General features: G+C 41.0%; 1 protein-coding gene and 1 long non-coding RNA gene across 4 annotated transcripts in view; one reads left to right on the forward strand and one right to left on the reverse strand.

The window, feature by feature from the left end:
• Positions 1-2,149: 2,149 nt before the first annotated feature.
• Positions 2,150-3,003, reverse strand: LOC150004180 (uncharacterized). The gene is made up of 2 exons (XR_016512276.1): positions 2,902-3,003; positions 2,150-2,348 (listed from the first exon to the last, which is right to left on the reverse strand). It is a non-coding gene; the product is annotated as an uncharacterized LOC150004180 (long non-coding RNA).
• Positions 3,004-16,661: 13,658 nt separating this feature from the next.
• Positions 16,662-21,461, forward strand: part of NIPAL2 (NIPA like domain containing 2) — a 66,089-nt gene continuing 61,289 nt past the window's right edge. For 2 of the 3 annotated variants that reach the window (XM_090283526.1, XM_090283527.1), the window contains exon 1: positions 16,662-16,957. In XM_090283526.1, the coding sequence (XP_090139652.1) occupies positions 16,823-16,957 (135 nt within the window). In that variant the 5' untranslated portion in view covers positions 16,662-16,822. The remainder of the gene's footprint in view (positions 16,958-21,461) is intronic. The other variant, XM_090283529.1, reaches the window with a different exon arrangement.

A 21,461-nucleotide genomic window follows, 5' to 3' on the forward strand; every position in this document is an offset into this window, starting at 1 on the left:
CAGAGAAAATAAAATCACAAAGGCGTTTTATTTAATAATATAGACATTGCATTCTTGAAACAGTGTTTCTCATTTGACCACACTTTTATATCATTTACAACTGAATCAAGAAATGGCAGAATAAGCAAATATTAAAAACTCCTGGGTACACATTTAGTCTCCAGCCAAAGGTAGTCAGCCTTTAGGAGGGTTTACACATTACAAAATGAAAGAATCTTTATTTAGAGCAGATTTTTACCAACTGTGGTTTCCAACCCATTAGTGAGTTGTGAAATCAGTTTAGTGGGTCGTGACCAACATCTTTAAAAGAAATGAAATAGAATAAAATAAAGATGTTAGAGAGTATAACAAATTGTAAGAATATTATTTCATTCAACTTTTATTTCAGTAAATATAGCTGTATGTGTATGTGCACTATTTTACAATGTAAAAGATACATCTTCTTGTGTGTTGCAGTCAAAAAAAAGTTAAAAACTGATGTAAGGCAGTATAATATGCTTCCTGCTACTTAAAAAAAAAAAGTAACAACAACAAATGCCATCAAGTTTAACTGCTCATATTACCCTACCTATTGCTGAAGCAGCTCCTTTAAAAGACCCCTTGCCTCTCTCCTGTGCTCACCTCCAGGGCATTCCTTCCATCAGTAGTTCTCAAAGCATTGTCTCTGGACCCATGTAGTCCCTGAGGCCCTTTCAGAGAGTCTACACGTTTAAAACTAGTTCATTGGAAGACTGGGACATTGCTTGCCTTTTCACTGTGCTGACATTTGCTTTGGTGGAGCAAGGATTTTTCTTGAAGTGCGGATTTCATTTACAATGACCTTGATAAAGCAGTAGAAAATATTCACTTTATTAAATGTTGACCCTTGAGCACACATCATTTTAATATTCTGTATGAGGAAATGGGAAGTTCTCATAGACACCTCAGTGCATACTGGTTACAATAGTTGTCTCAAGGAAAATCACGTGTGTTGTGAACTAGACTAACTGCTTTTTGGTGGAATGCTAGTTTTACTTGAAAACAAACGATGCTTATTCAGATGTGGGTAATTGGCAGACATTGTCTCTAAAATGAACCAAGTGAGATTATCGCTTCAGGGAAAACAACTGAAAGTTTTTATTGCCAATAATAAAATTCCAGCTTTACAGTGAGAATAAAAAAATTTTTTTAATCTTAAGAGTATACCAATACTTAAAGAATTTTATGATGAAATCAGTGGTGATATTAATGAAAGTTATTGTTTGACATTGTATAATGGAATGTGTCACCATTTGGAAGATCTGCATAGCTCAGTGAATCAATATTTTCCAAGTGGCCAATACATAATATGAGACAGACCAATGGATTTTAAAGCAATGGAGTACAAAAACTCACTGATGTGTTTTCAGAATCCACCAACTTTTAATAAAGCAATCTTAAAAAAAACTATTTCTTGAGTTTGGGTATCAAGTCAAAAAGAAACATTCACAATTATCTGTTAAAATACTCCTTCCATTTTCAGTTACATATTTGTGTGAAGCCAAACTTTCTTCATCTATTTTATGATGTATCACATTAGATTGGATGCAGAAGCAAATATGGAACTACAGCTCTTTTACTTTAAACTAGACATTAAGAGATTTATAAAAATATAAGACACTTCTCACCCTTTCTCACTAAAAGTCTCTTATTTATGTTATTATATAATGGGCTTATTTTTAATGAACAAATCAACTTTTTTCTTGGCTTTAGTTTCTACTACAATAAACATTGATAGATATAGCACATAAAGAAAAGCTCTTTGGGATTCTCAGTGATTTGTAAGATCTTTTTGAAAGGGATCCTGAGACCAAAATGTTTAAAAACCACTGTCCTAGACCTTATTTGATTCCACTGTGAAGTCTCCACATCCAAAATAGAAATACAAATTGGAGCTTCTGAGTCAATAATTAGTTGTACTGTTTAAGAGAAGTTTATTAACAGGTATGAATTTGTAATATTTGAAGCCATGTGGGGATTAAAGTGAATTTCCTTATTAAGGAATATTCAATGTACATGTCATATAAGCAAGGATGACATAGGGCACCAAATAAAACCTTTAATGTGCTTGTTCTTGCCGATCTTGATTTTAAAGTGCTTGCTTTTAATTACTATACTGTCAAGCTGCATATCACATATAAACATAACCTTTATTCATCAGTACAGGCCACAAATCTAATCTGACACTTTAAATGCCTCATCTCACCTGAGATGTGCATCACACATGATGCAAAATGCCTGTCACAGTGCTTCCACCATCAAGAGCTCTCCTTGACAAAATGCCAGTCCAAGAACTCATGCCCCCAAGGCACTACAGAACAGACGTTATCCTGCAATGAAAGTTCATACAAAATCAACATGACTTAATTACATTCATCACACTGAAAATCAAATTCTATGCCAATGTTACATAGCATTTGGAGCTTATTTTACAAACATTAACTAATTAATCTGCAAAACATCCCTGAGAGGCAAGACATAATGATATATGAGCTGACAACCTAATTATGTCTAATTATTCATAAGATTTCCCCCTTCCAAGTGTTTTCTATTGCAGGTTCAGGGAAGTGGGCCTGCTACGTGCTTACATCAGATGTGGAAATCAACTTTCATTTATTCCAGCCAGAATTCTCTTGCTACCAGTGCCCACACTTCTTTTTAGAATGGATCAACCTGTACCATTTTCCACTGGAATGGCTTGTAAAAATTCCCAAACCCCCACATGTTACTCTAGCGCTGGACTCATAGTTCTAGATCTTAGAGAATATTTACTCTTTTTTTTTTTTTTACCCCCAAGCAATTGTTATTATTACCCCAATTGCTTTGACCAATTTCTTTTCTTCCCACAGGATCTTTTTATCCACTCACTGTAAACATACTCACAGACACAAGCCCTATCATCCATGAAGTTTCTTTCCTCCAACTTTTGTAGTCAGACGGCCAGCGCTGCCTGCTCTGTGCTTTCGTGCCTGTTGCCTCCCAGACTTGAACACTTCCTGGGTTTACTCATTTCCGCATGTCTCGTTCCACTTGAAATTAGGCAACTTTGTGCCGTCAGATAATTCCACTTTGGCTTCTCCTCCACAACAAGATGGGTCTTGAAATGCATATGTTTAGAAACGTTGCTAGAAGACATATTTGTCAAGTGGGATGTTATTATTTGTAGAAAAGAATGTATTAAAGCATAAGCTTTAACATATATATAGATTATTTCAGGAATGGGAAATAAATGATAATACTTATGAGAGCTGTATTAGGGTTCTCCAGAAAAACAGAACCAACAAGAGCTATAGGTATGAAGATAAAGATACAGATTAGAGGTAGATCTACAGGGATTTATTCTAAGGAATCTGCAGGGTAGGCGGGCAGGCTGGAAATTCCTGCAAGAGTTGCTGTTGCAATCTTGTGTCCAAAGACAGAGTTCCCTATTCTTGAGGGGAACCGCAGTGTTCGCTCTTAAGGCTTTCAACTGGTTGAATAAGGCCTATCCCCGTTATGAAAGGCAATCTACTATACTCAAAGTCTACTGATTTAAATGTTAATCATATCTAAAACATACCTTCCCAGCAGTATCCAGACCAGTGTTTGACCAAACAACTATACGGTGCAGCCTAGCCAAATTAACACATAAAATTAGCCTCACAAAGGCATACCTTGTTTGAGAATGCATTTAAGGTGACTAACTGTATTTTTTATCTTTGCAATCTTACTGGCTAACAAGGTATCTCCTATCCTAGGTGTTCACTAACTATTCAGTGGTCAAGTATATGAATGTGTGTTGGACTTGTATTTGCAATAAAATTGCAGACTTGAAGGACAGTTATATCTCTTGCATTTCCTGTAACTATGGCAATCATATAATCCAAGTTTTCCAGGGTAGTACTGTTTGCAAATGCTCTGTCCCATCGCCACATCATGTGTCCTGATTTTTAATTATAGAAAATATGGTCACCAGACCTCTAATAAGTAAGTAGTTTCATGCTGAACACAGTCCTTAAATTTCAATAAATAGTTACTGATTGAAATGGAATTTCCAGCCAGTGGACATTTTGTTTAAAATATGACAAAATACAACTGGGAGAAATTATCATTTTTCTTCTCATTTATTCCTGAGACACAAAATGCAATCTGGTTCTTGTGTTTTAAATTTTCCATGTCCAGTTTTCAGGGTGTGGTTATAATGAATCACTGAGCCAATATGAAGTAAGATACTTGGTAATCAAAGGCAAGTTTAAACAGTGTTGAACGTTTTTTTAGTATGAGCAAACCTGCAGGTAATGTATCCAGGAAACGACGTGTATAGAAAGGGAGGGACACAGTTTGACAAATAAAAATCCCTGTTTATGGATTCTCTATGCAGGTAATAAAACCTGATGGTTTCAGCAGGAAGGTTGATGATTTTTTTTAAGATATAATAAGACAGAATCAAAAAATAAACATTAAGGACTTTCATTTTTCCAAAAATATTACTTGGGGCTTTTTCTGGACTGCTGAAATTATTTTCCTTCTTTATAATCTGATGTGATTTTTAAAACTGCTGATTTGTTCCAAAATAATATCTCAAAAGAGTACAAGTTATACCACTTGGAATTTAAATAGCCTTGGTGAAAATTTAAAGCTATTATAGAAAAATGAGTGATGAATTATCTTCAAAGAAGCGAGAAAGTGCTTGAATCAAAAGCCTTCAGATATTCAGTAAAAGAAATTAGTGAGATTTAGTGTCAGCATGGGTACAGGGAGTGACGATAGGAAGGGATGAAAGATATCTTAGCTGTGGTAGGAGACTAGAATTGTGCTGATCTTGTTATGACAGAGAAATTAGGACAGAGAACCAGTTTGGAATATTTAGTGGAGAAGCAAAGGTGATGAGTGACTTTGAGCATGTTGAATTTGAGCAAAAAAAAAAAAAAAAAAATTGGGGACGGACTATAAACAGCTAGAAATACAGAATGAGAAGGTAGGCGAAGAATCAGAATTAGAGCTTAAGTTTCAGGATCTTTAATATATAATTTAAATAAAGTCTAAACTATTGGCTATGGTTAACCCTTGCCTCCCCTACATCTATCCGAGCAACAAATGCACACTTCCTAGAACCCAGCTGGAGGGGGTGATTGACAGGCCCCTGCAGGTCTCTGCACCTTCTGGGACATGTGAGGGCTCCCTTCTCACCCAGCACGCGCTCCTCCTTCCCCAGTTCTACTTCCAACAACCTCAAACCCCACCTTCAACCCAAACTTCAGGTATTACTGCCCTCTCCTCTCTCCTCTCTCCTTCTTTCCCCTCCCCTCCCCTTCCCGCCCCTCCCTTCCTCTCCTCACCTCTCTCTGTCTCTCTCTCTCTCCTGTGTTAGAGTAGTTGCCTAACTTCCAAAATACAGTACTCCCTCACTTATCGCAGGTATTATGGTCTAGACGCGCCCCCCCCCCCGCGATAGGTGAAAATCCGTGAAGTAGAAATCTTACATTTATTTTAGTATTTAAATATATTTTAAGGCTTTATAAACCCTTCCCACACACTTATAAACCATTCCCAGCCCCTTATTAACCTTTCCCACTCTCTTATTAACCTTTTCTATACTTTTATAAACACTACTTATGTTCTTAAACATATTCTACACTCTTAAACCTACGTAACTTTAACAACATACATATACAGTACCGCAAAATCCCGCGATATAGAGAAAAATCCGCAATAAATAATTAAATATAATATTTTTTAAATCCCGCAATACAGTGAGGCCGCGATAAGTGAACCGTGATATAGAGAGGGACTACTGTACTTAGTTAGTTCCCCACTTGCACTATGTAATCAATTCTTCTTACTTGTCTGTCCAACCGTCTCAAGTTTAAGGTTCCCAAGGGCAGGCATTGTATTCTTCCTGCTTGTTTTTATATTTCTAATCCCATTACACATAGTAGGTACTCAAAACATTGAATGAACAAATGAATTATCAGACAAGGTTGAATAGAGGCAAGATCACAGTGGATAAAATTCTTTAAAGAGAGGATGATGGTTAATACTATCAAATAGTTGATAGGGGATGGTAGTTGATATTTCAAATAACAAGTTTAGAAGTGCCTTAAAAATAATTCTCTATTGTATATGTGCGTGTTGTGGAATGGATGTTGAAATTACAGTGTGGTATGCTGATGCAGTTTTTCTGGTGAGACATGCAAACATAAAACACACCCATGTGGGTGGTGGAAGTGTCTTTTAAGAAGCCAGAATTCATTCTCCAGGGCGGCCACCCCAGACAGAAGTAGGTCCGCAGACAGGAAGTGCAACTGAGGGGCAGGCTTGAGGGTGGGTAGAAGGAGGGGCTTGATTTGACTTTCTTGATCTGGAGCTGTGCTTCCAAAAGGCAGCACTGGGCACATGTGGCTGTTGAGCACTAGAAATGTGCCGGTCTAGACTTAAGAGGAGATCTCTGAATGTCCTCCTGGGTGGAGCTATTTGTTAATGCAGCAGATGAAATAGGCTGGCACTGTGCTAGGTATTGGAGCCAGTGACAGGATAAACCAGGGGGAGATGGCCCTATCCTCATCAAGGGTGCTGTCCAGGGACATGATTCACCCCTCCCCCATCAGGAGATGTTCCTTCCACTTCTGCCGTCCTGGGGGAAAGACAATGGCGGAAGACAATGTTGTTATGATTAAATTTGTTGAATGCTTTGCCTGTTTCCCTGAATCTTCATTAGTAATCCTACAAAGCAGGAACTATTATTATTCTCATAAAGTAGAAGACACTGAGGCTTGGGGAAGTAAAATATCCTGCCCAAGTCCATACAGCTGGTTAGGAACAAAGGCCAAATTGAAGATTGGCCTGAACCCAGTGTCCCACTGCTAACAGCTATACTGCACTTCATTTCCTTGAAAATACAAAGGAATAGTCACATTAATGTCTTCAGTTTGTGGAAATTTACTATGTATGCCACTGTCCTACGGACTCCACACTTACATATTTAATCCTCACAATAACCCTCAGGAGTGTTGATCTTGCTGTTGTTTTAATATTTCTGTTATAGGCAGACTTCAGAGATACTGTGGGTTGGGTTCCAGACTACCACAATAAAGTGAGTATTGCAATACAGTGAGTCACATGATTTTTTTCCCAGTGCATATAAAAGTTACGTTTACACTATACTGTAGTCTATTAAATGTGCAATAGCATTATATCTAAAACAAATGTACATTCCTAATTAAAAATAATTCATTGTTAAAAATGCTAATGCTAAAATGTTAATGTTGAAAAAAAAACAGGGCTGCCATAAAACTTCAATTTGTAAAAAAACAAAAAGAACACAAGCTCTACAAAGTGCAATAAAACAAGGTATGTCTGTATACAAACAGGGAAACTGAATCCCAGAAAAGTGAAGCAACCTGCACAAGATCATACAGCTAGTAAATGGAAGCATCGTTGTAATCCTACTTCTCCTACACTTAAAAGTTCTCTAACTACTCCGTCCCTTTAAAATGCCCATGATGTATGTACTTTTAAATGTGTCTGGCAGGTAAAAGTCAACCTTCTGTGGTTAGAGAATATCAGATACTCCAAGACATTTTAGGGAGAGGGACTGGTACTTCCCAGAGTCTCTGTCTCTCTCCCCTTCAGTGTGAGGGGAGAAAGAAAACTATTGGCTGGCTGGTGGCAAAGCTTGCAACGTGTCATCGCGCGTGCAGTTTCCCTGTGTCCACAAAGCACTCCAGCAAAACCCACCTTGTGTGCAGTGCTGAGCAGGGCCTGAGAGAGAACCAGGCCTGCCCCTGCTTTCTTTACAATCTAGGGCCTGCCCGTGCTGTGCACGGAGGTAAACAGGACAAACAGGGTAGAGACAGCACTAGCTCCTCACATGAAAACAAGTAGGCTGCTTTTCATCCTTTTAATCGTGTGCAAATCCGGAAGGGGTTTTTCAGAGGATGCCTGTGTACCTTGGTTAGAACAGCAGTGACTGGCTAGGCAAGTGTAAGAAGCCCTGTTTGGGGGAAGGCATAAATGACACTCCCCACTGATCCTGGAAATTCTCCCACACAGTAAAATAATTTTAACTAGAAATCTGGGCCTAAATCTGTTTCTGGATGCTGCTCTCCAGGCATCAAACAATTCAATGGTGCAGATGCCCACCAAGCTGCCACTCACTTCTGGGCCCCACACACACATTTGCGCCTTTCACTTCTGTTCGGGGCATTCTCTACCCCTGAGGTAGTCTCTCTCCTTCCTGACAATTGTTTTGGTCACACTCTGCCTTCAGGCCCTGCCCAAGGATCACAACCTACTAGAAGCTTTTCTAGATGATCTTCAGCCTGCTTATTAGCCCTTTTTCTGCAATCTAAGATTAATATACTCTGTGGTTAGCACTTAATTATCTTATTCATACTTTGTTTATACTTCTTTATCTCTTTATGTACATGTTCTGTCTCTTAAACTGGGATTATGCTACTCTAAGCAAGGCACAGATCTAGTTTCCACTGTGAATTACAAATTCCTTCCTGGTACAGCCATATGAGCCCCAGGCATTCAGTAACCCTTGGATGTTAATGGTCATAATGACAGTGATAATGATAATGATGATGGAGAAGAAGGAGCAAGAGAGGAGAAGAAAAATAGAAAATGAGTTCTATTCGGGTAAAATGGTCACAGAGGCCTACAGAACAAATTGGATTACTGAACAAATCAAACTCCAGGCCAAAGAAAAATGATAGAAATGATCACATTTATATCTCTGAAACTTCTGCCTGCCACATCGGTCACATCTGGCTTGATAAACCATTTCATCAATATTAAATGCAAAACAAGATTGACTTTTATTTTCTTCCTTGAGGAGTTCACTAGGATGGCTAATTTTGTGTCAACTTGACTGGGCCACAAGGTGCCCAGGAATTTAGTCAAACATTATTTGGGTGTGTCTGTGACGGTGTTTCTGGATGAAATTAACATTTGAATTGATAGACCCAGGGAAGCAGATTGATCTCACTAATGTGGGTAGGCCTCATCTAATCAATTGAAGGTCTAAGTAGAAATAAAAACTGAGTAAGAGGGAACTTCTACTGTCTGACTGTTGAGCTAAGCATTGATCTTCTCTTTCTTCAAATCTGAGCAGAAAAAAATGACTCTTCTTGGATCTTAAGGCAGCTTTTGGACTAGAACTGACCCATTAGCTCTCCGGTTCTCAGGTCTTTGGAGAAGGACTGGAACTACACCATCAGCTCTCCTGGGTCTCCAGCTTGCTGACTGTAGATCATGGGACTTCTCAATCTCCAAGAGAGTGCGAAAATACATATATGTATGAGGTCTGTCTGAAAAAATGTCCAGCCATTGTTAATATAATGAGAACAGTTTGCATGCGACATTGATGTAAACTGGCAGCCAAGGAGAGTGGACTGGAATGTACATGTGTAAACAATGACGACTTCATTGTACTAGTCAGTGGGGGCGGTAGACACCATTGAGTGAGCATGTGCACTGTGTGGCCATCGCATTCAAAATGAGCAAGTAGAGCAATGAATCTGCATCAAAATGACGGAGTAGAAAAATGCATCTGCAACCAATTTTGTATTAAGCTTGACCATTCCTCAGCAGAAACTATTCGGATGAGTCAGAAAGCTGCAGCTATGGGCAACTGGTGATTGGCAGCTTCATCACAACAATGCACCCACTCGTGCATCTCATCTCGTGCAGAATTTTTTGGCAAAACATCAAATTACCCAGGTGACTCAGTCCTCCTACTCCCCAGATTTGGCACTCTGTGACTTCTGGCTTTTTCCAAAACTAAAATCACCTTTGAAAGGGAAGAAATTTCAGACTATTGATGAGATTCAGGGAAATATGATGGGGCAGTTGATGGTGATTGGGAGAACTGTTGGGGTCCCAAGATGCCTACTTTGAAGGGGACTGAGGCATTATTGTCCTGTGTACAATATTTCTTATATCTTGTGTTTTCTTCAATAAATGTCTCTATTTTTCATATTACATAGCTGGATGCCTTCTGGACAGACCATATATATATATATATATATATATATATATATATATATATATATATATATATCCTGTTCCTCTGGAGAACCCTGGCTAATATACCTACTTACCCAAACTGTCTTAATTGGGCAGCAGCAGTCCTGATTCCGCAAACCAGCAGTGACTATTAGGTAAGTAATCTAGCTTCTCCAAGTTGAAATTTTTGCTTTTTCTTTTTAAAAACAAAAATTTAAAAATGCTTTTAAGAGACACAAATGCTTTGTCTACTTCACAAAGTTTTTGCAAGGATCAAGTGAAAGAACAGATTTGAGAGTATTTGTATCTATGAACTAGAAGTAAAGAAAATACCAGGATGTGGGTAAATGCCTCTTGACCTTGGGTGTGTGACCACTTGTATAACCTTATATTTCTCATTCTGGGGCATTTTTGCTTAGCAAGTACATCTAAAATCTGTTGTGCTGACACCTAAAATTAAATATTTTATTCCTGAAGTTAATATTCTTATCTAACTTCCCTCAATACCTTCTACAGTTCAGGACCAGACTCCTCAGTGACAAACTTATTATGTGGTAAAATTTGAGGGATAGTTTTGCATGCTCACTTCCATCTGCCCAGATTCTTACTCCTTTGACAAGATAACTCCTTTGGGCACGATGTCATGTTACCAGGAAAGTCCATTTGCAAAGCAAATAATGCAGAAGAATACCTATTATATCAGTATCTGGGCATGGGTTCATTCCCAGATGGCTCTTTGAAAGTAGGGATAAAGGAATGAGATGTAAACAGTATTATCAAAGATGAGGCCAAGGGAGAGATGTTGGGATACTATTTGGGGAGGACCAGGCTGGATGGGACACAGCCCTGGAAACACCTGCACAGTTAGACATCAGTAGAGCAGGAGGGACAGAGTGAGAGGGACAGGGGATGGGGAAGGGTAAGGAGAGCAGTCTCCAAGGAAGTCGAGAAAAGTTCAGCATCCTAAAAGGGGATTGACACTGTATTACATATTGTTAATTGAATGCTTGTGTTTAGAGCTGGCTCTGTTTTTATTTTTCCCAGCCTGAGACCAGATACTCTTATCAGCTCTCTCCTCCCTTGACCTCTCTCACCTCCCTAGTGATCTCTCACTAAACTCTGCTATTTTAAATTCTACATTGCTCGGATCCTGTCTTCATGTTCATATGGATCTCAAAGAAGTATTTCAATTTGCTGCAGGCCAAGGGTCACACCAGGACTGTGCTCCACCTCTTAGCTCAGTTCTATCCTCCAGGGATGTCTCCCTCTTCAAGAGTCATCTCCCTCTGGTGCGGATGATCCTAAAACTCCCCACCCCAAAGCCTCCCAAGGCTTCAAAGTGATGCGCAAATAAATAAAACTCTTGGCTCGCCCCTAACAGAGACTCTCTAGCCTGTTCCTTATCTAAGGTCCTTTTTAATAATAACTAACATTCCTATAGTGACTTTGAATTTATAGAAATATCATCATTAACTATAACCTGGCAGTCACCCCAACACTCAACTGAAATTGTTCAGGGAAAAAGAATCACGTGTGATCTTTATTGGTCATTATCGCCAAAGCCAATGTTCACATATTATTTCTTGTCTGGGTGTCCTTTATGCCGTTGATGGTGTTATTCATCACACCCTCGTTTTTGTTCCTCTCTCCTGCCTGTGTCCATGGCACTACTCCATGCAGGTTCTCCTCAACATTGCCTATTGCTTTTGTCTACTCAGCTTTTCTTCTCTTCATCTTGGTAACTGCCCCACCTCCCTGAATAGAGTGGCACATGACCCAGGAGGGCCACTCAGAGCCCCAAATCTCTGTCCTCAGTGATTGATCCAGGAATGGGTCACATGTCCCAAAGCAGGCCAATCAGTTTCTTTCACCAGGATTTTCTAAATGATGTTGCTTAGGAATTCCCTTAATCAGTCAGTTTTGCTGTATGATACTCTCAGAACCTCAGTGGCTTATAACAACCAATAATTATTTTCCTGTCTATAGGCCTACGTATCAGGTGTGGCAAGGATGAGCTTCAGGTATGCTTCACAGGTTTCTTCATTCTCTCTGGACCAGTGGCCAGTTGGGGCATATTCTTTTCAGGATGGAGCACAGGAGCACAGAGCAAGCAGACACAAGGGACACCTCTTCAGGTCTTGGCCCAGAACTGTCACACTGCTACTCTGTCCGCTTTTCCAAAGCAGGTCATGTGGTCAAACCCAGTATCACTGGGAAGATGCTTCTAGTGGGAGGAACTGCATTGCAATCACTCAGCAATTAGGGGATATATAATGCAGATATCCCCACACTGGGGACATCAAGGACTGGGAACAATAACCAATCTGTCACACTCCCCTTTACCTTTACAAACCTAGGCTCCAAGTGTGGACAAAAAGGGGGTGCTGTAATAAATCTAACTCAAAGTAACCTCACCAAGTGATCTGATCATAAATTCCTAATGTGGAAGGTCATGGTGGGCAGTCATGCCCCAGGCATATAATTTCCTTAGTAAGAGGTTTATCTTTGCATTAAGCAAGCCTTGTCTAATGTTTTGTGCAATTAGGTCAACACATCTTTGAAATGCCTCTTTTTCAAACTCCTAGGAGTTATTTATTTTCTTCTGGATGTGAATCCTTTGTCAGTCCTATGTGTGACAAATAAATGTTCTCAGTTTGTCATTTATCTTTTCATATACTTTATGGTCTATTAATATATAAAAGCCCTTAATTTCATTTAATTGCATGTATCAATTTTCCTCTGTGGTTTGTATTTTTTCCTTTGTTTAAGGAATCCTTACCATCCTAAGTAAAAGCCAGGACTTACTGAGTACTTTCTCTGTCTCAGTACTCATTATCTCTCTTTTACCTATGAGGGATGCAAAGCACAGAGAAATTAAGCAACTTGATGAAGATCACACAGCAAATAAGCATGAGAGTCAATATTTGAACCCAGACAGGCTGCCTTGAACATTTGCATTTTAACACTGTTCAAAATGCCTGTTGCAGAGCTCTTATCATGCTATTCTAAAATATTTAAAGTTTTGTCTTTCTCCTAAAGCATATAATATGAAGTTGGCTTTTGTATATGAAGGGAGGTATCTGAATTAATCTGCACCATAATAACTACCTTTCCCCTTGGACATTAATCATTAATGAAAGTAGGGTTGACTTATTCATGCTAAAGATGAATTTAAACAAACAAACAAGCAAATAAACTATTGTGTGGATGCCCCAAGAAGTGGTCCCAGGCAAGGTGGGCAAAATGTAACCCTGTTCTCTAAGTTCACCATGAGGTCCAGCTTCAAATGATGTGGCACCAGAATAGAATTCTTTGAATTAACTGAGGAAGACAGACCCCCCACATTTTCAGCATCAAGGACAGGATGTTAATCAAAGGCTTTTGGCATCCTCTAAAGCAAACAGGATATCCCCTGAAGAAACCCCAGCAAGAAGTAGAGCCATCATAAAGTCCTGAAAAGCCTCCAGCTCTGCCTACACTGCGGGAACCAAAATAGCTCTCACTGCACTTGCTGCCGCCTCCTTGTGAACTGTGTGGGAAGGAACACCGGTCACGAATTCTTTGTTTCAACCACCTCCCACTTGCTAGGACAGCCACAGCAACTGCCGTGGCATCTTAGAATCTGGAAAACAGTACATCACAGGCTACACATCATACACATTCTGCCCCAAGTTGTCTTTCTCTAACATTAGAGGTTTTTAAACAAATTCAGTAAACTGAAAATACTTTTAATTAAAAAATAAAATGGGAATGAGTTGAGTGTAGCAGAGTATGGGGGCCGGATCATAAAGGCTCTCAAATATGCCAAGGTTAAAAAGTGTGAACTTGATTGCGTCAGTGGGGAGGTTTGGAAGCATTTTAAAACAGAAAAGTAACATGATCCATTTATTATTTTGCTTGATAGAGACTGTATGACCAGTTAAAAGTTGGCGGATAGGATATACTAAAGAGTGGTTGTGCCAGGCTCTGCTGGGGGTGCCCTCTCACCGCACCCTTGTTCTTCCTTGCCAGCAGAGCTTACTTCCCACTTTGAAGGATGGAAATGCCCAAGCCACCTCCATAACCTTCCTTGCAGGTAAAACATGGACATGTGACCCAATCGTGGCTAATGGGACCAGAGAGAGAAGGCTGAGGGAGGATTCTGAAAAAGGTTTTCCTCACTAATAAAAAGATGCGTATGAAGAAATGCCCACTTCCTTTCTAAATGTGGTTATGTTTGCAGGTAGATAGCTCTCTGCTTTTCTCTTACTGCTTTTAAGATCCTCTCTTTATCTTTAACCTTTGGTATTTTAATTATGATGTGTCTTGGTGTGGTCCTCTCTGGGTCCAACTTATTTGGGACTCTGTGCTTTCTGGACTTATATGTCTATTTCCTTCAACAAATTAAGTAAGTTTTCTTTCATTAATTTTTCAAATAAGTTTTCAATTTCATGCTCTTCCTTTTTTCCCTCTGGCACCCCTATGATTCAGATGTTGGTACCTTTAAAGTTGTCCCAGAGGTTCCTAAGATTCTCCTTGTTTTGTTTTGTTTTAATTCTTATTTTTTCTTTCTGCTCTGGTTGAATGCTTATTTCTTCCTTTTGTTCCAAATCATTGATTTGAATCCCAAATTCCTTCCCTTCACTGTTGGTTCCCTGTATATTTTTCTTTATTTCACTTAGTGTATCCTTTACTTCTTCATTTTGTGGCCATACTCAATGAGTTCTCTGAGTATCCTGATCACCAGTGTTTTGAATTCTGCTTCTGATAGGTTGGTTATCTCTATTTTGTTTAGTTCTTTTCTGGGGTTTTGTTCTGTTCTTTTATCTGGGCCATATTTCTTTGCCTCCTCAATTTGGCAGCCTCCCTGTGTTTGTTTCTGTGTGTTAGGTAGAGCTACTTTTAGTCCCTGTCTTGGTAGCATGGCCTATTGTAGAAAAGGCACTTGTAAATTGTGTGGGGCAGAGCATTAGGTAGTTGTCAGGGCAGAGCAACCTGCTTCTCCTCTTAGTGGCTCTGTGTGTGAAGTGGGGGCTCAGAGAGGGGTCAGTGCTGATGCCTGGATTCTGGAGCCCTGCTTGGCATTAGCCCCACTTCCAGTCACCCCACCCACCTCCCATATGCAATTGGTGCCCTTGCAGCTGCTGCTATGGAGTTTGCATACGTCCTAAGCCCATGTGAGCCCTTTAACAGGTGAAAATCTGGTAGTTTCTTCACCACCCCAACCCCCAGTTGTTTTTATAGCCAGAGGTAAGGGGGATTTATCTTCCTGGTGCTGGAACCCTGGGCTGTGTGGTCTGGTCTGGGACTGGAATCGCTTGCTCCCAGGGTATCCCTCCTGATTTTTATCCACATGTGAATGTGGATCCCTCTGTTCTGCCACCAGCATCGCCTTTCTGCCCCATCTCTGCAACTCCGCCCTTCCTACCCATCTGGTTGAATGTGGCTTCTTTAAATCCTCCATTGTCAGACTTTCATACAGCTTGATGACAGTTCTGGGTGCGATATGTTTTTGAGATCTGATTGTAACTCTTTCTATGGTTGCATGAGGATGCAAAGCGTGTCTACCTATGCCTCCATCTTGACTGGAAGTCTCTCTCCGAACGTTTTGAGTGCTCAAGCAAGAAATTATACAACTTCTGAGATGACATGTTTTGTTCCTTCTCTATCTGAAACAATTCTTTCTCATTTTCTTCCCTCATTTGCACATTCTTTCTGTTCCCTGCTAGGCAGTAATTCTCTTTTCTTGAATGCCTCCCTTTCCTGAAGTCACGGCAGTCAGAGTACATTATAGAAGAAGAATCTCTTCACTGTGTAAACAACAACAACAAAAAAAGTTGCAAGTTCCAGCTCTTGGGGCAACAATACAGAATCATAAAATTCTAAAGGTGAGAGAAGTCTTGCAGATCCTTTGTAGTATCGTAACACAGCAGAATTGAATACCAGTAAACCCTGAACATCTGGTTATAGAGTTCCTTAAGACCATTAACAACACTTATCTTTCATCTTCAGCTCTTACATGCAGTAGCTGTGCAACCTTTCAGCAAGTCCTTCCGGTTCCTTCTGAAGGAAACTCCATCCAGTCTCAAGCACAGGTTGGGGTCCCCCAGCTACCACTGGATGTTGTTTCCTTCATTCCAGGAAGGATCTATCAAGTGTTGGCACTGAGATTTAATCTATCCAATCTTCATTCTCCGGTTGCTTACAGTATTTTCAAGAACTCGTGACTTTTCCATATGCGAACAATTTAAAAATACAGGTGAGACATATTATGTATGCGGTAGAGAGCTGGAATTGCCAGGTACAGGCAGGAGAAGGTAGCTTGCTTTGGAATAGCCTACGTCTCCTTCACTGTCATTCACATCAACAAAATAGTGACTAAGCTCCCGCTAGAAGGACTGGCAGGGCATTTGGAGATGACTACCTTGTCGCTCTGACAGGTGCGGACACCTGAGCAGGCCGGCGATCAGCCCCGGGGAAGTGTGGCCTGCGAGGGCGCTGAACCCGAGGCCCGGTGGCGAGGAGGCTGCCAAGCGAGCCGGGCCGACCCGCTAGGCTGCAGACGGCGGGGCTCCCCGCGGGCACCTGGCGCCAGAGGAGGGAGGCCGCGCGGCACCGGGCGGGGCAGCGCGAGCGGCCACCTGCGGCCACGCGGGGGCGGGAGCCAGGTGGCCTTGGAGCACGCGCCCGGGCCGGGACATCCAGCAGGAAGTGGCTGCAGCGCGGCGTGGCCCGGGCGCGGCCTCTGCAGGGCGCGCCTCCTACCCGGAGCCTCGCGGAGCATCCGGGCCGGGAGGCGGCCGAGCCCGAGCCCGAGCGCCTAGAGCGAGACCTAATGGCGGCGCTAGCGCTCAGAGGCCCCGGGGACGCCGCCGCGGCCGCCCTGGATGAGCTGTCCCGGAACTTCACGTACTGGGCGCCGGGTGCCGGCAATGGCTCCTTGTCGGGCGCGTGGTACCGCAGGAACCAGGTAAGGGCAGCCGCCCCGCCGCGCGGTGCGGACAGGCGCGGGCCGCGGCGCCTCCTGCGCCTCGGCGGTCCTCCCGCCTACTCTCACAAAGACACCCCGCGGTCCACGTGGACGAGCTGATCCGATGTCTGCACATGTTGACTTAACTGCCCCTCATTTGGGAGAGCGGGGATAACCCCGGCTTCCTCTCCTGGGCATCAGTCACCCCGAGTGGGTCGCCCAGGTCTGCGCCCCTGACCTCTGCGGGGTCATTCCTGGGCCTCTCGGCCCGAACAATCCCACCTCTCCACCCGAATCTGCCCTTTTCTCCCGTAAGGATTCTAGCCGGGTGGGGTGAATCTCCTCCGGCCGTATTCCCCCACAGGATCATTTTACAGTTAAAAAACAGTGACACCCCCTTCTCAGAAGCAGGGAACTCATTAAGGGCAACCAGATGTCATCCCTGCGCAGATGCTGTGTGTGTGTGTTCCCGCTGTCTCAGCGCAGCCCTTCCATTTCCGTGTGAGGAGCACTGATACTCTCACCGACCCTTTGGGAAAACACTGTCAGCCTAAATAACGCCAGTTTACGCTGGGAATATATACTTAACGACATCAAAGGAGATGGTAGAACTGGAGCTACCTTTTTACTTTGGATTTGTTGGAAGAGCAGAAAAAGAGCTCTAAGGGCCCTTCCTCTAGCTGCTTTTATTATCTTTCTAGTGGGGGCAAGTGACCTCGATACGGTGGATTCCAGGCTACCCTACTGTGTTACTTTGCCCTGGTTCTTGAGCAAATCCACAGGGCTTTTTATTTTACAACCATACAATCATAAAAGATTTGTTGCGGGGCTTTTAACCAATAAACAAATGTGTAGAATCCTTTTATGTGTAAAAAGTGTTTTGAATATCACTTGAAATGTTAAAATTTTGTTTTCAAACGTTTAACACAAGATTATTTATAGAAAGGCAAAGTATGTTCACCTTAGTTTTCAGCAGAGGGGAGAGTATTATATTAAGTCTTACCCACAAAATATACTAAAATTGGAAAACTGTGGGGCCCCAGAGCCTCTTGTTTACTGTTTTTAACCTATTCCATTTCTCCTTTCTTCCACCCTCAGGAGTTAAAATGAAAATTCCTTTTTATGGGAAGTTCTTTGAGTATATAGTATATGTTGTGAACATGTTATAATGTGCTTATACTAGGAACCCTCCTAATAAAAATTAAAGAATGAATTTTTCTCTTTTGGTAATGAAATTAGAGTGTTCAATAGATGTGGCCTCCCTTGGGATCATTCAAAACAGGAGAAACCATTGTTTTCACAGTGGAAACCTCTGTCGTCATTAGTTTTCCTTGAATGTTTCCTGGAATTCAAAATGGTCTTGGCCCTCTGACACCTGAACATAGATTATCATGTGATATAAATTTGAGGACTTTGTGTGACAATATATTTATACTGGTTAGAAAGGGTGTATCCAGAATATGCTAATTGAAATTACTCAGCTGACATTTAAGTTATAGCTAGTTTGAGGTAAGACCACATCAACTTTTTCCATTATTGTGCAAATTCAGGCTGACATATGAGACTGTCATAGTTTACCCTTTCAGTAATTGCATTTGTTTTTAAGCAAAAGTAAAAAATGATTTTTAAAAAATCATTCATCTAACAGTTTATTGAATGCCTCTAGGTGCTGACCCAGGCCAGTAAAAATAAAATGGAGTTTAATCTTTCTTTTATTTTTTGACACTAACTGAAAATAGAAGGCTGAAAATGGGGGTGGCTGAAGAAAAACAAAATGCGAGATAAAAGTTTAGGATTCCCATACTCAAAATTATCCTTGGTTGATGGAAAGCCAGAGTTTAATCAGTTTTATCGCAACTTAAATATTTGGACAGTGTCAGTTCACTGATAATGCAGTTCTCTGTGTCTTTCCATGTGATAACCATCAGATCTAACAAGTTAACCTTACTCATAGAAAAAGACCAACTCCCTGGAACACTTTTCTGTAAGAGATGAATATTTAACAGTGGCCTTGTAGAATCAGTGTTGTCTAAGGCAAAGATGTGAGTATTTTAGAGGAGGAAATCTCGAAACAAGTCAGTAGTAGGGAAAAAGTAGTAGTGGGGGAAATGCTTTAGGGAGCCAGGGAAGTGAGGCCTTTGCCCCTCTGTGTCACTCAGGAGTCTGCCTATAAAAGTACTGATGCCATAGAATTCTACACAAATATTCTCTTTATGTTTGATCCACAAGTTTTCAGTATAAAAAGATAATGTTTCTAAAATGATTGTTGTGCTCCCTGCCTTGGACAAAGCACTATGAGGACATTCAACATACAGTAGTCTCCCTTTATCCTGTGGGGATACATTCCAAGACCTCCAGTGGATGCCTCAAAACCACAGATAGTACTGAACCCTATATACACTATGTTTTTCCTATACCTTCATGCCTATGATAAAATTTATAAGTGAGGCACAGTAAGAGGTAAACAACAATAATAAAACAAAATAGAACAATTGTATCAATATATTGTATTAAAAATTATGTACTTGTGGTCATTTCCTTAAAATATTGTAACTATCTCTTGAAATAAAGGGCTTGCTGTCACAAGTTTCAGAGGATCCCTTGCTGAAATCTCTGTGGAGGCTCAGTGCTTTCAGGTGCAACATGTTCTTGTTGATTGGAACATATTTTCTGGTCGTCCCTTCCACCCACAAATGTAATGCCTTTTCCATCTTAACTACGCACTCAAAATGCACTGTGGCTGTAATTTTACAGTTTGAGGTGCGACAGCAAAATAGCGCAAGTTTCTTCTTCTTTCTCCGCAATATCATGAACAGAAGATTTATTCTTACTATAGATCTTGGCAACCTCAGCCTACAAGTGTTTTGGCTTTGTTTAAGTCGAGAACTTTCACCTTTTCACTTAAAGGAAGCACTTTATGACTTCTCGTTGGCACATCTGAATTGTCAGCATCACTACTACTCTTGTGTTTGGGGGCCATTGCTAGGGAAAATAAAGGTGATGAGAGCCCAAGTGCTGCAATACTGCAGTGGTCCATTCAATAACCCAGATGGTACAAGGTGACTACCAGACAAGGAACATGTACAGCGTGGATACGTGGGGCAAAGAGATGATTCATGCCCCAGGGGGCGTGGATAGGAAAGGCCTGCGGTATCATTGGGCTACTCAGAACTTCATGAAATTTAAAACTTACAAATTACTTATTTCTGGAATATTTTTAGACCATAGTTAATGGCAGGTAACTGAAACCTCAAAAAGCAAATTTGTGGATAAAGAGGGGACTACTGTGGTCTTCAGACCCAAACCCTTCTTTCCAGGGATGTAATTAGGTGCCTGGGGAAATGAGCTATACAAGTAACTCCATAACAACTATGTGGTTGGTGTCATGTGAGCAATAGAAAGCCCTATGGAAATTCAGAGCAAGGTGGCTTTTAACAGAGACCATAGGGATGTGTTGTGGAGAGGTGGTATTTGAGCCAGACACTTAAATATAGACAGAATTTCACTGATGGAGTATACAGATGGTCAGCATTCCAAGAAAAGGAAAAGTCTGGCGACAGAGGAGCATCCCACGTGGTCTGGCATTTCTGTATCTAGAATAGAAGTCAGTGGCCATTCTGGTTGCCGTGGGAGACGGAGATGATTGTAAGGTGGAAGTATAGTTTGGGGTCTTAGAAATAGTCATGGATTGCCTTGAAGGACTGGTTAGGGAGTTTGAATTTTATCTTATAGACAGTGGGGAAACATTGAAGGTTTTTTGAGCAGGGAGTTTGAGAAAGCAAATTAAATAAAAGAAATTTAAATTAGGGTTAGCAGGATGCAGAGGCCTCAAATGGGCCAGCTCTGAACCAAATCCAGCCCATAGATGTCTTGCTAGCCCTACAGAGAGGTTTAGAAAATGTTTAATGCATTGCCAACCTTTAAAAATAAGAGGATTATATATGAAGTTTCAAGTTTCCATGATCTCTTTCAATATTAGAAGTTCTAGCAACACTCGGCCCCTTTCCCACATGGTAACTGTGAGCTGAGTACAGCTGGGCCCCCCACTTCAGCATCTCTCTTTACTCTCATCTCTTACCTGCTGGCTCCCGTAGGCAATTTGCATCCGAGGTTAGAAGCTGTTGTCTAATCTTTGCTGTTAACTAGCTGCGTGTACTTGGGCAAGTCACTCTGAACTTCAGTTTCTTTACTTGTAAAATTAGTATTGGAATAGAAGATCTCCAGCTCCTCTTGCTATCTGGTTGAATAAATTCCAGACCAACAAGGTTTTAGAGGGAAGGAGGAGTTTTGCTGCTGGTTCTTTAAGTTTATGCATAGCATATTGCTAAATATCTAAGTTCACAAGGACATGGTCAAAAGGTCTATTCTGCACAGGGTCAAAGGAAAACTTGGAATTTTTGATGTCCTTTATTTGAACTTTTGATTTCCAATGGCTTGAATTTTTAAAGTCAACATATTTAAAGGAAAATTGATACAACTTGGCAAGGAAGAGGTGAAGCAGAGA

This window comes from Furipterus horrens, unplaced genomic scaffold (assembly GCF_987537825.1).
Source record: "Furipterus horrens unplaced genomic scaffold, mFurHor1.1.pri manual_scaffold_7, whole genome shotgun sequence".
NCBI classification, from domain to species: domain Eukaryota; kingdom Metazoa; phylum Chordata; class Mammalia; order Chiroptera; family Furipteridae; genus Furipterus; species Furipterus horrens.